Below are 15,155 nucleotides of genomic sequence, written 5' to 3'. Positions count from 1 at the left end.
TCCGATGGAGCAGAGTACCTGGAAATATTTCACCTAGATCCCAGCACAAGTTAGGTTTCTGGACACAGATGTGTTCTATTCTAACTCAGAAGGGCCTAGTTCTATTGTAGCTTCCATCATTTCAGGTTTTTCTCTATTCCTAGTGAGCAAGGATTAATAGCCAGGTATGGCACTGTGGAGAAAACAGTGTGCCTGCCCTCCAGGAATGTAAATGGTAACTGCAGTTAAGTCGAGAAGGCAAAAGATTCTGCAGAGATTGGTTTAGATTTACTCAACTACCTAATTTGCTATTCACATTCCCACTGGAACATCAGGGATGAAAATGGCCTGCTAAGGGATCAAACCAGAAGTGCAAACAAAACTTAGCTGTTAATGTGTTTTTTCTCTCAATTTTTTACTAATCTTAAATTGCTTTTTTCTCTTTTTTTTTCCTTTTCTTTTTTTTTCAGGTTCTTCCCTTTGCATTTACAACCTGAATGTTTCCAGTTACACACTAAATCCAAAGGCAGCTCAGCTGTGTCCCACACTGCCAGTTCCACCAAGGTAATAATGACTGAGTACTTTACAACCTCCTTCAGTCCAAACAGATTCTTATGTATTGTTACTTTCTCACATTTTGTATTTGGCTTGCTGCTTCACAGTCAGGATGGTTTTGATTTGTTTATTTATTTTTATCCATGTATCCTTACAAGTTCTTTTATGTGCCTGTGAACATGCCAGTGTCCTGTCCCACAGAATAAACAAGGACTGCATTCCTTTCATTCCTCTACCCTTTATTCCTCTACCCTTCCATTCCCCTTCCTTTTCCAAATTAGGAAAAAGCAATCCATATGAGGAACAGCTTAGATCCTGCACAGATTTTGCTTTCTCCCTCAAAGCCAAGGATGTGGTCATTGGCCTTGCTTCTTTTCTTGAGCCCAGAAATTTCCATCAGAATAATTTTATAGCCAGATGGCTTGAAGAACGAATCTGTGGATGTTGCTGTCTTTGTCAAATCTGGCATTTGTGACTCAAAAATCTTAAACCCATGATTTTAAGTTCTACTGTGTCATGAAAATACAGCAGAGAATTGGAATCTCTGTGTTTGCAGAGCTAATTCATCTGCTCTGAACAGCTGAAAATAGAACAAAGTGAAGAGAGCAGGAGACACATAAAAACATTACATACAGTGGATCAAAGGACAGCGTGTAAATTGATGAAAAAATATGGCATGTTTCACTTGTTTCCTCAACTTTCTAGGCCTTTTTTGGTTTGTCAAGGAACTCAGCAAAGTTATTCATCTTGCACAGTAATATTATAAGGTAGAAGCAAAATTTGTTAGTGAAATTTTTAGCTGTTGGTAGCAAAACCTCTCCTTTTCAGGTATGAATTTGCCATTGGCTGTTGTAGGGCAGCACTGCCAAAGTGGGACAATAAATATATGCAAGAAGCTTTGCTGGGAATGCCAAATAATTTTGTATAAATATTTGGTGCCATTAATTGTATTTTGCAAACATTGTTTTGATGTGGCTTTTAGAACGCTTAAATGTCATAAAAACAATACAAAGTGTTTGTGATCTAGAATTATCTACAACAGCACAGGTGACAGCCATGTTAGCATGAACTTCATTTTTACATAAAGACATGGGAGTAAAGTAGGTGAAGCCAGACTAGAATGGGAATAGGATGGGCTGATGGTGAGAGAGAGAGTTGTTAATTTCTGTCCCCAGGCTGATCTTGAATGGATCTGTTCTTCTATAGTGATACAGGCATGACACTATTAGGATTTTATTTTGCAGATTATACATAAAATTACTCTTTATAACAGAATGTTCTCTGCGGAGAATGGCAGGATGGTTCTCTGTGGATTTTAAACTGTTTGTCCAGTAATTAATATTTTTTACCACTTTTGTTTTCAACCTTTCAGTAAATCCTTTCCATTATTTAATCGCTGTGTTCCACAAAATCCTGAATGCTATTCCAAATATGCATCTGTCCTAATAAGTATGGTTAATGAAATGGATGTTTTTCATCGGATTCTGAGTGGAATATTGGCAGGACAAGATACTGTGGTAGGACTGAGTGTCCTTGCACTAGGTAAGGTTATAAGTAAAAAGTGAATAATGATATTCAATTGAAAGGTTAAAATGTTTCTTATAAATCTATATGTTTAATTCAAAAGTGAATATTTTTCATATTTTCTGGGCACAGTTATTTTTTAAGGAAGAATGATCAGATTTTATCAGGAGGCATTTAATAGACTGGTGAAATGCAGATCTCTATCAGATTCTGTGGTCCATGACATGGTTATATACCTCATTTTGGGGGACTGTAAGAAATTGTTTATGAAAAAGATTACATCAACATGAATACTTGAACTTAATTCTTACAGAAAATGTTACTAAAAAGCTAGTATTTTCCATGGTGAAATATATCAGCTAGAAGTTTCTTATTATTTAAGCTAAATGTAATTTTGTGCTTTAGATGTTAAAAAGGTTGGCAGCTTTTCTAAATGCTGTTGCTATTAAGATTACTGTTTAAAAATAAAAGCCAAAATTTCTACAAGAACTTTAAATTTATATTTAAAATAAAAAGGGTTGTAACACTCAAACTTACTTGATGTGTTTTTCAGCTCTCTCTTTGATACTGGTTTTAGCCTTCAGATTCATTCAGACCCTCTTCATCCATACTCTGATTGCACTGGTTGTATTTGGGTTGTTGTGTAAGTATGTTTACTGTTTCACTGTACTGAAGGATTAGCAGCTGGACAAACAGCTATCCTTATTTCCATGGGCATCCTCAGTAACCTTCAGCTTACCACAATCATTTCCAAGCTGAGGCCTGCTTGCCTTTTGGTGCCAAGGTCTGGCTGTGCTGTTCCAGCTGCTGAGTGTTAGGATGATGGTGATGTTTATTGTTTTTATAGATGCCTGGAAACAACATTTCTTTTGGCACGTGAATGCAGTTATGAAAATGCTACTGTTTCAAAGAATGCTTAGTGAACTCTTACACTGCCTGCTTTAGGAAGGGAGAACCATAGGAATGTGTCTGGCTGAAGCATGTCATTCCATGAAAGTTAGCTTTGTATCTCCACAATGAAATTACATGCCTGAGCTTTAGGATAACTGCAGGAAATCCAAATGTTCTGCTGTGGTTTTACCTCAGACTGACAGGCCATTATTGGATGTTCCTCTGTGCTCACTGATCCTGTGCATCACTTTGGTGACTGGCAGTATTCCCGAGCCCTGTGGGATGCTAGGGATGGCAGGAGACTGGGAAGGGGGGCTGGGCAGGCATCAGCCTGCCAGCAACCACGTGCCCTGCTTGCCCTCATGCTGCTCTGCTCTGCTCAGTTGGCTCAGGTGTTCTCTGGTGGCTCCATTACGACTACAGGAATGACCCCAGCACTGAACTGGAAACAGAAAAGGAAAATGTAAAGTTCCTACTTGGATATGCCATCTTCTCAACAATTGTCACTGTGAGTAGCATTTTGCCCTGAGCAATGGCAGAGGCTGTAACTTGAAAAATTGAACTACAGTGGTTCTGCAACCATAAAAAGAATTCCTATTCGTTTTTAAATTGGAAAATGAGAATAAATTCTATGGTCTTCTGTGGATTCATCCCATCCTGTCAGCAGGAGAACGAGGTGGCAGCTCTTTGAGACAATGAAAGGGCAGTGAAATGCAGGCAGCAGTGTCCGGACTTCAAGTTATGGGGTTAAATTCTGTTTTTCTCTCACTGACCTTGTTTTACAACAGAAAATCTGAGTGTGGCTTGCAACTTCTGAAGAGAGCTTTTTCACTCTGATGTTGCAATGTTAAAAGAAGCCATTTCTCAATTTGAGGGTGCAATTTGTACTTCATGAGACATTTGTCAAAGCAGTTGTCCTGTTGTCTTAGAGATGAATAAGATCCATATGGAATTTGCCAGATATGAACAGTCTGACAGTTTACAGTGACAAATATAAATGTGTCACAGACCAGATTTTTTTATATCCTCTACAAGTTATGGCCTTTTTACATCTGCTGACACTAAAAAGGTAAGAAAGTTTCTTTGAATGCTTGTGTGTTCCAGTACAACTGGCTGTTGTTTGCAGAGCTGTGGGAACACCCGCTGCTGCAGGTTATGCTTCTCTTCAGAACTGGTGGCTCTTTCCAGGGCAGGCAAGAAAACTAATGAAGGAACTGCCACTGGTTGTATTTACTGTTTTAAAGATTTTAATTGTTGTTCATAGTTCCTTGTCACATACAAAGAATTGGGGATATTGTGGGATTTTTGACTCGGGGTTTTGTTATTGGTGGGTTGGGTTTTTTACTTTGGGAAGACAATAATTTATTTAAATAAGTTTTCATTTTATGCCTGCTTTGGTCCTATACATACATAGCTTAGGAACTAGTTTGGTTGTGGACTGCAGGAAAGGACTGGTTCTCCTACCACTGTGAAAGTGAACAGTGGCAAGTTGACCTGAGTAGAAGGAAAGTTTAAAAGCTTATGACCTGCAGGGTATGTGAAAGCAATGAGTAGTGTGTAATGTACATTTATGTTTGCTATAAAGCAAAACAGTTTCCATTAGATGAATTGAAGTCTTATGAATCCTATTTTGTTCAAAAAAAACAGCAACAACTATTGTAGGAAAATAGATTTTAATCCACAGGCTCTTTGAGAACATAGGTAGTGTCTTGGAAGGATTTTCTAACGTGTAGCAAGATTGTATAAATTGCTTTATTGTCATGTCTTTGTGAAATATGTATCCTCTGATCCCACATTTGACAACTCTGATAATTTTCTTGAGGTAAAACCCCTAACAATTTGTCTTTTTATTTCCTGAAACAGGTTGTTCTGCTGTCCCTTATATTTGTACTAAGAAAGAGGCTTCCATTCTCTGTACAGCTCTTTCGAATTGTTGGCAAAATCATTGGCAGAATTCCTTTCCTCCTGTTCCAGCCACTCTGGACTTTTCTGATTCTCATTGTGTTCTGGGTATTTTGGGTTGCTGTACTGCTTAGCTTAGGAACTGCAGGTAAGCATATGCTTTTCATGTTTTTGACTGAGTGTTTTTGACTGACCATTTCCTAAATTCTCTTCTTAAATGTGGGACCTCTTGGTGTTGGTGTACAAAATGTGGGCTAGCATTGTTACACAGCTGAGCTACTTGTTTTTATTTTATTTTATTTTGTTTTCCACTTGTTGGAGTCTTTTACATTGGCCTTTTGTTTCCATATGTGGACTTGAGTTGTGTTCTTTCTCATTGATTTGTTAATAGATGGTTGTAGGTACAAAATATGTTTAGTGTACTTAAATGAAGAAAGTAACGGGAAGGGGAGACAGCTTTTAGTGTAAAAGTTACAAAATGAGGATGTTCATCTCCTCTGTCCAAAAGCAATGTTGAATTGTCACAGAGGCAGAACATTGCTTTGGGGCAGTAGTTCAGTGACAATTGCTATCATTTGGACTAGTGCAACAGTACTTGGATTAATCCAGTGGCTCTTGCAGTTGCAGAGGAGATGGTCTGTGGGAAGAGTCAAGCACTATGAAAGATATGGCAGAACAGGTTTTTAGTATGCAAATGGTGTTACTGAGGGATATATCATTGTAAGATCTGTCACTGATTGAACCAGGGTAATTTGGATGCTGTTCCTTGGCCCAGCACTGTGCCATCCAAGTGAAAGAGAGCTTGTCCCTCTGTGGAACATCACTCAAAGAAGTGAAGCTAAACTGTGTGTATCTCTGGGAGTAGCTCCTCATGTACACATCAGCCCCTGTCCATATAGAGCATTAGGATTTGGGGGTTGGTATTTTTTCATTTTAAATTTCTGGGGCCACTGTTAGGAGCCAGTTGCTATTCTTTGGGTCAAAGTTGATGTAGAATCAATGTGGACAGAGACCATTGTTCATGGGTTTTCTCTTTTCACAAACTTGCCAGTGATTTCTGTGTGGAAAACCAAATGCAGTCTAATTCTTTGAATGCTTGGGTGTTACTGTTTACTTTGTGTTGCCACCACTGCTTGAGACAGTAGCTGCAGTAGCTCCTTAGACAGACTTACAGGTCCCTGCCAGGCCAGGAAAGCCTCTAGCCTTGCCATAGCTGAGCCCATTTGGCAAAGCTGGCTGTATTCCCTATCTCTGTGGATCAGGTACCTCAGTCTTCCATCACAACTGCTTCCATCTCAGCTCATTCTGGCTCTTTGCAAGACCCACTTGGTTCCTAACATGAGAAGCTGTCTGAGTCCATGCTGGCATTGCAGATCACACCCATCGCTCAGGCTAGCCTGGGATCTGTTTTCCTCCAGCTTTCATTGGAGAGTTGTGCAGACTTGCCAGTCCCTGTTTCTGCTGCCTGTAGTAGCTCATGTCTGTCAGGAATGGCTGCTTGAAGCAGCTGCTGACCTGCTTCTCCTGCAAAAGGGTCAGATCTGGCATGGCCAAATGTCTGAGCTGCAGTCTCTTTGTGAATTGTTCCTCCTCACTACATAGTCAAGCTGATGCCCTTTGCTTTAGATGTCATGAATATTCCTTCTCCACACTGCTTTGAGTTAGACTTTCCAATATAGAAGCAGCATTGTGTGCTGGACACTGTTCTGTGTTGCTCATTTTTCTGCAAAATCTTTATGCCATTTATGTGCGGACCAGACAGGCAGCAGTGATTTTGAAACTGGCCTTGTGGGATACCTTGTCCCTGCTTCAGACCAGGCTTTATAGAAAGGAGCATCTCCTGAGCTATCAACCAACTGTTCATTTAAGATAAATATTAGTTGTACTAAATTTAATATTAGGACAATAGAATTAATTATAACACATAGATTTTCTAAATATATAATTACCAAGAACTATGAGAGCAAATATTACATCCTTGGTGTTAAGTCACGCTGACTTGATCTTAATATGCACACATAAGGATGTAAACCTTGCCCTTATTATATCTATATTTAGAAAATGCCAGCTGAGTCTGTTATATTCAAAAGCTTTTGGAAATGCAGCAGTCATTACAAAAGTAGAAATATTTTAGCTCATGTGACAGAAAAAAACTTGATTATAAGAGCAGGATGGGAAACCATTTGGTATTTTCTGGATGCCTTTACAGACTTTGCAGGAAAATAGTCATTTGCACATTATATCCAAAAGCAAATTCCACTGTATTCACAGGGGAGTAAAACCCAATGAAAACTGCTTTTGAGAGGCTTTTTATGCTTTTTCCATGTTGTGCCATTTTTCTTCATTGGTTATATTCTGTGTTTCCTGCTAGGCATTTTCATTCAACTCTTTTTCTTTTTCCTCTGCCTTCTTGGACAGTAGGATTCAAACAGTTTATGACCTGCTGTTACATTCATAGTGCAGCACACAGCTCCTGACTCAAAGGTATTTTATGATTTGTCTTCTCTGTAGCTTAATAGGAGTGCTGATATTTCCAGCAAATGATGCAAAACAGTACAGTGAGCAGCATAACCTTAGCGCACAGCAGAGTGATGATAAAGTTTGTTTTGAAAGAATTGAATTTTCTCAGATTTAGCATAAGAAGGGAAGGTCAATATATTGCCTTTATGAGCAACCTAGTAAAACATAGGTTTTGACGGAGCTATTCTGGCGGGGTATTTTTAGTGCAGATGTCAGTCCTTACAAGATCTTCCTGTTAGAAGCATGTTAATGTTTCGAGGAGCACGTGTGCATTTTATAAACCACCCAAACCACTTCTCAGTTAAAACCCGGGCCCGAATGCGGATGCCAAGGCGCCGCTGTGTGCCGGGCTGGTCCGGGCGGGCTGGGCGCCGTGTCCCGGCCGTGTCCCGGCCGTGTCCCGGCCGTGTCCCGGCCGTGTCCATGGAAGCAGCTCGGGAGCCGCCGGGCGCCCGCTGTGCCCGCGGCAGCGCCCGCCAGGGGGCGCCGCAGCCCGCGGGGAGCGCCTCAGGCCCGCCCAGCGGGGAGCGGCTCCCGAGAGCCGGGCGGAACAAAGGGCGGCCGGCCCGCCGTGCTCGGGGCAGCGCCGGGGAGCCTGCCCGCTCCGGGGCACGGCCAGGGCAGCGCCCGAGCCTGCCCGCTCCGGGGCACGGCCAGGGCAGCGCCCGAGCCTGCCCGCTCCGGGGCACGGCCCGCGCAGCGCCCGAGCCTGTCCGCGGGATGAGCGCACGGACATCTCCGTGTCAGCCGGATTGCTGTTTGAACTTCCAGTCCCTTACTCTGCCTCAGATTTGTTTTGTAATTCAAATCCTGGAAGACGAGCACTAAACGAGATTTGGTGTTGAGAATATTCCATTACGTGGTCGCTCAAATTTTCAGCCCAAATATGAGTCCTCTGAAATGCTCTGTTAAAGCAGTCACCTTCAGATAAGCTGGGGGTCATTCTGCTGTTCTAGGGTGACATACCCACACATCCTGTAATGACAAGTGCATACAGTACCATACCGTTAATAATGCACTGACAGGACACCTTTGTATTATTTATTTGTTTTCTACAATTGTCCTGGAAGTGGAAGACATTTATTTTTGTTTTGAGTTTCGGGGACTTTTTGCACCTCTTGAGAGTACTTCTCTGAGGATCTCCAAAAAGAAGCTTTCTCTTACAGAGCAATTTGTTTTCTTCATTGACAAATAATTGCTTGTCTAGGATTCAGCTGTAAAATACAGGTGGTAATTTTCTTGGGTTTGACACTTTGACGTTTTCTCGCAAATATATAATATATGTTCTGGGGCTGTGCAGGCTGTATTTTAAATGCAAATATACCAAGAAAGCTGAAAAAATGAGATGTTCATGAAGACACTAGTCTTTTGTCTAATACAGAGAGATGGGTAAATAAAATTGGCTTGCTGCTGTGCTGCACCTGTTCTTAACATTTGCTTTGAATCTGCACTAGTTATATAATATTTATGGTGTCTCTGCATCTTAACAGTTATGGAGCACTTGATCCTTGCTTCAGCTGTGGCACACCTGATCATTATGCGACCAGGCAGGCACCTTATTTACATCTCCTCCAAAAGTTAGCATTACTGTGAGAAAAAAATCCTAACTTCCTGGGAGCTGTAGAAAGCTATAGCCTGCACTTGAAAGGTACTTAGGCACGTGACTAATTTGAAACACATGGATAATCCTATTAAAATCAGTGGCACTACTTATGCATTTTAGGGTAGGCACCTGCCTAAGTACCTTGGTAATTCAGAATCTGTAAGAGCAGCAGAGACTGAGTGAATTCCAGACCTAGACAAATAGGAGAAATGCCAAGACTTCATGAGACTTTAGGTAGCACAAGCAGTGGCACCAGTTAGAACCATTAGCTGGCTAGGAATGGAATTCAGCTGTTCTTAGGAAAAGCTGATATGTCTTAGGGTTACTGAGTTTTATTGTTTGCTAATTTGTGGGCATTTCACTGCAGAACTGAAGTGGCCACGTGGCACAGCAGAGAATGTGTTTCGACTTTCCAGAGTGCAGGAGCTGTGAGGTCCACATGGTATAAATACTGTGAATGTAGGATGAGAAGTTGGTGTGGGTTTGGTTTTTTTTTGTGCAGTGAAGTTGCATCCTACAGGCAAGAGAGCAGCAGAACTGCCACATAAAGCTGTACAACAGTAAAATGAGCAATAAAAATGTATTTCCTGCAGGGGCCTTGACATTCCAATTATAGTCAGGTAGCTTACCTGTAAATACCTTTACATGCAAAAGCACAAAATAAGATAACCCAATAGATTGTGTTGCAGGAAGCACTAAGATTCAGTGTATGATTCCAGAACCTTTCCTCACAGTGGGAGGGGCAGAACATATTTTCATGTTAACAGGAACTGATAAACAGGCTCTCAGTATTTTCTTGTCAGTGGCTCTTTGTTTGTGATAAGGAAATTGCTGGACTAAACTTCCCAGGAATTTTTGTCTCTTACAACAGCCTGTTGCTGCAGGCATCAGCAAAGCCTCAGAGTAGCAGCTGCTGGGTAAGGACATCTGACCTGAGTCTGGCAGTCCCAAAATGGATGTGAAGGTACCGCACACAGCCACCACTGACTGGTGTCCCATCGCCTGCTGTGCTGGCTGCCAGGGCAGCGCTGGGCTCGAGGCCCACGGGGGAATTCTCCCGGGTTCTGCTGCAAACACTTGGCCTGTTTGCATTGTTAACATCACTTCTTTTGAAGTATTGGCAGCAGATCAACACTTGTACTGATCAAAGGCTTCCAGATTTGGTGATTCAGATGTGGGGACTTCAGTTCTTTACTGAGTTGTTAATGCCATCGTTAAGAGTGTATGGTACACTGGGAACATTCATTATTGTGTTGCTGAAGAAAAATAATCTGTTGACAAATTAAACTGTATTTCAGGGCTTTGTTGAAAAAGTTTAGAGATAGATCTTAGTACAATGATGAGGGAAATGGCATATACTTCTCTTGACAGGTTACCTAGGACAGCTTTAAAGTTTATCTGAGATACTGATACAGAAAAATAGCCTTGCATGTAGTTTTGTTGACAAAATCAGGCATGTCTGGTAGGCCCAGAAGACAGGAAATTGGACAGAGATGTTTATATCATTAAAAAGATTTTTGTGAAATAACAAAACTAGTTTACCACACCTGAGCAGCAAAGTGATGGAAGGTGAAGTCACAGGTGCCTCTGCCTGATTTCTGTGCAGCTGAGCACAGCACTGTGCACATGCACAAGTACAAGGTTGTCCAGGAAAGACAAAGTCATTACTGTTATTACTACAGGTGGTTATTTCAGTAGGCTGGGAAAAAGCAAACAGGATTAGCTTGCCATATGAACATTTATCAGTCTTCATGACAACACTACTGATACAAAGCCTAAACAGGTCTATTTTGGAAAAAGAAATGTTCAGGTGGATTGTATGGTGGAAAATGTCCTTAACTCTGCTACCAAATGGTGTAATGTCTTTGCATGAAAATGGAGAGGTAGGACACCTTGTGTCTCACTGACATCTTGCTTGCCTAAGTTCCCAGTGAAGGCTGTGGGCTATGGATAATGAATGCATTTGGCTACTTGTGTGTGCTGCAGGAAAAGGCAGTCTAGAGCCTCTGGAAGAAAAATATAGGAAATGAAAAATCTCTTGAATTCATAATTATATGGTGCCTCACTTATTGTAATGACTTAAGTAAATGATTATATCCTCAAGAACTCACCTTAAAAACCCTCACTTTTGCAAACTTAAAGCCAGTGAGGCACAGGATGGGGAGAAATGAGGGAGACTTTATGAGAAGAGATCTGAGTAGTAGCTTTTTCAAACCATCAAACGTCTTGCACTTCACAGTGCAAAATTCATTTGAATATATTGGAAGCACTACAGTATTTCTATGAATGACCAACCATACAGCACTGGAGAGAGCTTGCCTGTTCAGACAATATTGTTAACATCTCAGAAAAGAAAATATCTAGAACATATGTCTGTATTTATGTACCCATGTAGCATTTTTTTTATCTTTCAAAGAACTTTAAAATAATGTTGCAGTGCTACTATGGAATAGATGGATTTTTTCTTAATTTACAGACCAAAAGGCCTTGCTTCTGAAAACTTAAAAAAAGCTTGTCTAAACCTGATGGTATTGCTGAAACAATTATGTACTGTTTCTACTTTTAGTTATTCTTGAGTAAGAAGTCTGTGGCTATAGAAAAACAGGCCAAAAAGGAACTATTTCCTAGATAGCTTTGTATATGTGGTGGTTTTTAACTTGAATGTGGTGTGTTGTCCTGTAAGAGAACACAGAGTCATATAATCATTTAACTTGGAAAAAACCTTTAAGATCATCAAGTCCAGCTGTAAACCTAACACTGCCATGTCCACCAAATGAATACATGAAGTATTAAAGCTTAAGTTATATTGCTGTTTGAGCAGTAATAGCCAATTCTGTCTCACTTTGTTATTTCTTTCATGGAGTTGGAATAAGAAACTACTCACCTCCAGAGATTGTTTTATTTGGTGGACAAACATGTCCACCAAAAACTAGACTTAAGGCTTGGTAAAATAAAAAAAAAAAATTAAAAAACCCCAAAACATGTTAGGAACCTAGAGACCTTGTACTAGGATCAAATTGTCCTAATGCCATTATCCCCTGACTGCCCTTCAGAGTCAAGTGCCACAAATAGGATTGCACAGAAAAAAGGTCTGATTGTTGAGGAATCCGAGTTGCCCCCACCTTTTGTGAAAAGCCACCAATGAATACGGAATACATTCTTTGTTGGTAACAGAAGTGGAAGGAATGTTTTTAGCTTGGATAAGTTAATTTATCCACACTCCTAGATACAGTAGTAGCATTGGAGCATGTACTACCATACTGATGTCTGCTTCCCCCCCACACCCCCAAAGAGCCTACATTTTGCACAAAGATTGCCTGCATTTTGCACAAAGATTGCAAAGTATAGAGAACAGAAAACTAATGGCCATGGTTCTGATTAGTAATAGCAATTAAAATATTTGTTTTGTTTTGCTGCAACAGTATGTTATGTATTCTTAATATTTTTCTGCAGTCTTTCTCTTCTGCTTCTTACCAAAAAACGCTAAAGCATTTCATAACTATGCATTTATTTCAAATTTGACTTATGAAAATCAAGATTTCATTTACTTCTGAACTATTTGATTACTCAAGTCTAGAGTAATGTCCTCTCAGATATCTTTACTAATATGTAGCTTTCCTTTTTCCTTTACTGGTAGTTGTGTCTCCATCCTAATTTAAACACAATCTTTTGCATTTTGTGAAATATTTTTTTTCAAAATCCAAGTTGAATTATAAAATATTGTTTCTCTTTGTTAGAATGGATGGAATTAAATAGCATAGATTTTTTTTTTTTGTAACTTTTCAGTAAAGAAGTTAAGAGAACGTGCACAGAAGCACTTCCATGTCCTTCTTTGTCCCTGTCCCCCTTTCTCCTTCCCCCTCCTTGTCTGGCATGTTATAATAACACAGTGGTGTAATCCCAACTTCAGGTACTGCACAGTCCACTTCGGGAGGACAAGTAGAATACAGAGCTCTGTCTGGAATTTGCTACATGGCATGGTATCATTTCCTTGGCCTTATCTGGACTAGTGAATTCATTCTTGCCTGTCAGCAAATGGTGATTGCTGGGGCAGTGGTTACTTGTTATTTCAACAGGTGAGTGCAGAATTGCCCCTGATAGTTTTGGGGATTTTCCAGCATTTACTTTCAATCTTTTTCTAGGAAAAATAGTCCCAATTAGACTGCAATTTATGTCAATATCAGGAATCCAGTTTACTATAATGTTGCTTACTGCAAGATCTTTAATATCATGCAAATTGTAACATCTTACTCATGTGACTCGCCCCTGCTGCTGGAGATGCTGGGCCAAACTGGGCCTTGATGTTGGAACTCTGTTGGCTCTGGGGGAATTACCATTTGGAAGGCACAGGCTGCATTGCACCCATTTCCATGAGACTGTGTTAGCTCCAAATGAGAAACAATATATTGTTCCTTGGTAATTTCATGTATTAAGAGGCAGTTTTACCTCTTTGTAAATGTTCATCCATGCTCTGGGGTTTCCATTTGTTCTGCCTGTATAACTGTTGGTCTAATTTTTTTTTTTTTTTTTTTTTTACTCTGTGCAGATATTTTCAGCTAACTATAAATGCTTTAACACTGTAAAGTGTTTAGACATGTGTGAACAAACTTCCTTGTCTGTTATATACCCTGTAAATGTGGAGGAAAAAAGGAAAAGTAAAATTAAATAAATCTGAGTTTATGCACGCATTGCAAGAGAAGATTTAAATCTCACCTTATGTGGTTGAGATTTTGACAATGAAGAGAGCGTTTTCCTGATAATTTTTTTTCTCCTGAGTATTTTATGAGCTCTCTCATCCTCAGTGCTGTTCTTCTAGGTCCAGCAATGAGATTTTCTGATCTGTGCAAAACTCTGGCATTTTAAGGCATTTCTTCAGTTTGTATTAGAGGAATATAATGATAACCCCAATTTGTTGAAAAATTAACCCTTGGGGAAGGTGATGTGAGATTGAGGTGGTGAGCCTGGCCCGAGAGAGCCTGGGGCCCTTGGAGTGGAGGTTCTGCTGCCTAGGGCCATATGGCTGGGACAGTTGGGGAGGATGCCTTTGGCCTTCTCCAAAAATTAGGAAGCGGGGTTCTGTGGATGGTCTCCAGAATGTATCCTTGGGTGTTTCAGTCACTGATCAAGAGGCTGCTGCTGGAAGTTCTCCAAATGGTGTGTTCCCCAGTGCCCAGCAGACAGTGCAGTCTCTGCTTGCAGGACTGGCTCTGTAGGGTTTTCCTGCAGCACCCAATGGAGTTGTGCTGTTCCAGCCAAAGATCTAGGAACAGCAAGTTTCCACCCCTGGTTTAAGCAATCTTTTATCATCCCATCCAAAAAGCCAAGGCAGGACAAGGTTTAACATGTGTATCAGGAGCCTGTCCCTGTGAGGATTAACACAGTAATCCTCAGTGGCTGTGCCACTGACCTGGTGCTTAGGTAAGAGCAAATAAAACCTAAAATGTTGCTTTTCTAAGGATTGAAAGATTTTTGAAAGAGTGACATAGTCTCACCCTTCTATTTTACATGCTGTAACAGGACCTGGAAAGGGAGGAACTCTCATTTCTGATGTCATCACTTTTTTTCCACTGAAGCTCTGGAGCTCCCATGGCTGTGGGTAGTGAGCTGCTTTCTCTTGTAAGCACATTGATGTACCTCAGTTTTAGCAGCTGAATGCTGAGGCACTAAAGGTTCATTTAAACTGGCTTGAGAAAGCACAGGAAAGTAAAGTAGTTCTGCTGTGTTCCTGAAAAGTAAAGTAGTTCTCTTGAATTTTTGGGCTGTGTGCTACAATGCATTTTGGCGCAATACACCACATAAATCCCCAAGGCAAAGGCACTGTCCATATCTTGTTCATGCAGAGCAGGGAAGCACCTGTAGAAACTGCTGTGATGACATTTACTGCTCTGCTAGGGGCTTCCGCTTTCCAGCTATTTTTTACTGCTGCAGGAACTGGCTGCCAAGTACAGAAGGTTCCTGCTCCCAATTGTATTGGTATCATTTTGTACAATACCATTAAGCTCTCCTCTTGCTTGCCAGGTGACCTGTACTATATTGAGAGGGTTGTATTTGCAAGGGGAAATGCAACTGTTCTGTGGTGGTAATCCCTTGTCCTGGCCTTCAGGCTGTCAGCACAGATGCACAGAGATGCAGAGCAGTGCAGGAGAGGGTGGTTAGCTGCAGCAGCAGCCACACAGCAAGG

The 15,155-nt window shown here is 40.8% G+C and overlaps 1 protein-coding gene across 7 annotated transcripts in view; it reads left to right on the top strand.

The window, feature by feature from the left end:
- SLC44A3 (solute carrier family 44 member 3) overlaps positions 1-15,155 on the top strand; it is a 91,959-nt gene that overhangs the window by 57,863 nt on the left and 18,941 nt on the right. For 6 of the 7 annotated variants that reach the window (XR_010366348.1, XR_010366347.1, XR_010366346.1 and 3 more), the window contains 6 exons: positions 450-543; positions 1,907-2,076; positions 2,612-2,701; positions 3,333-3,457; positions 4,813-4,999; positions 12,885-13,050. Coding sequence is in view for 2 of the 7 variants with exons in the window: in XM_064428184.1 (XP_064284254.1) it covers positions 450-543; positions 1,907-2,076; positions 2,612-2,701; positions 3,333-3,457; positions 4,813-4,999; positions 12,885-13,050 (832 nt within the window). In the remaining 5 variants the exon portion in view is untranslated. The remainder of the gene's footprint in view (positions 1-449; positions 544-1,906; positions 2,077-2,611; positions 2,702-3,332; positions 3,458-4,812; positions 5,000-12,884; positions 13,051-15,155) is intronic. The other variant, XR_010366349.1, reaches the window with a different exon arrangement.

This window comes from Passer domesticus, chromosome 7, assembly GCF_036417665.1.
Source record: "Passer domesticus isolate bPasDom1 chromosome 7, bPasDom1.hap1, whole genome shotgun sequence".
Classification (NCBI taxonomy): domain Eukaryota; kingdom Metazoa; phylum Chordata; class Aves; order Passeriformes; family Passeridae; genus Passer; species Passer domesticus.
This window is presented reverse-complemented; position numbering and strand designations above follow the sequence as displayed.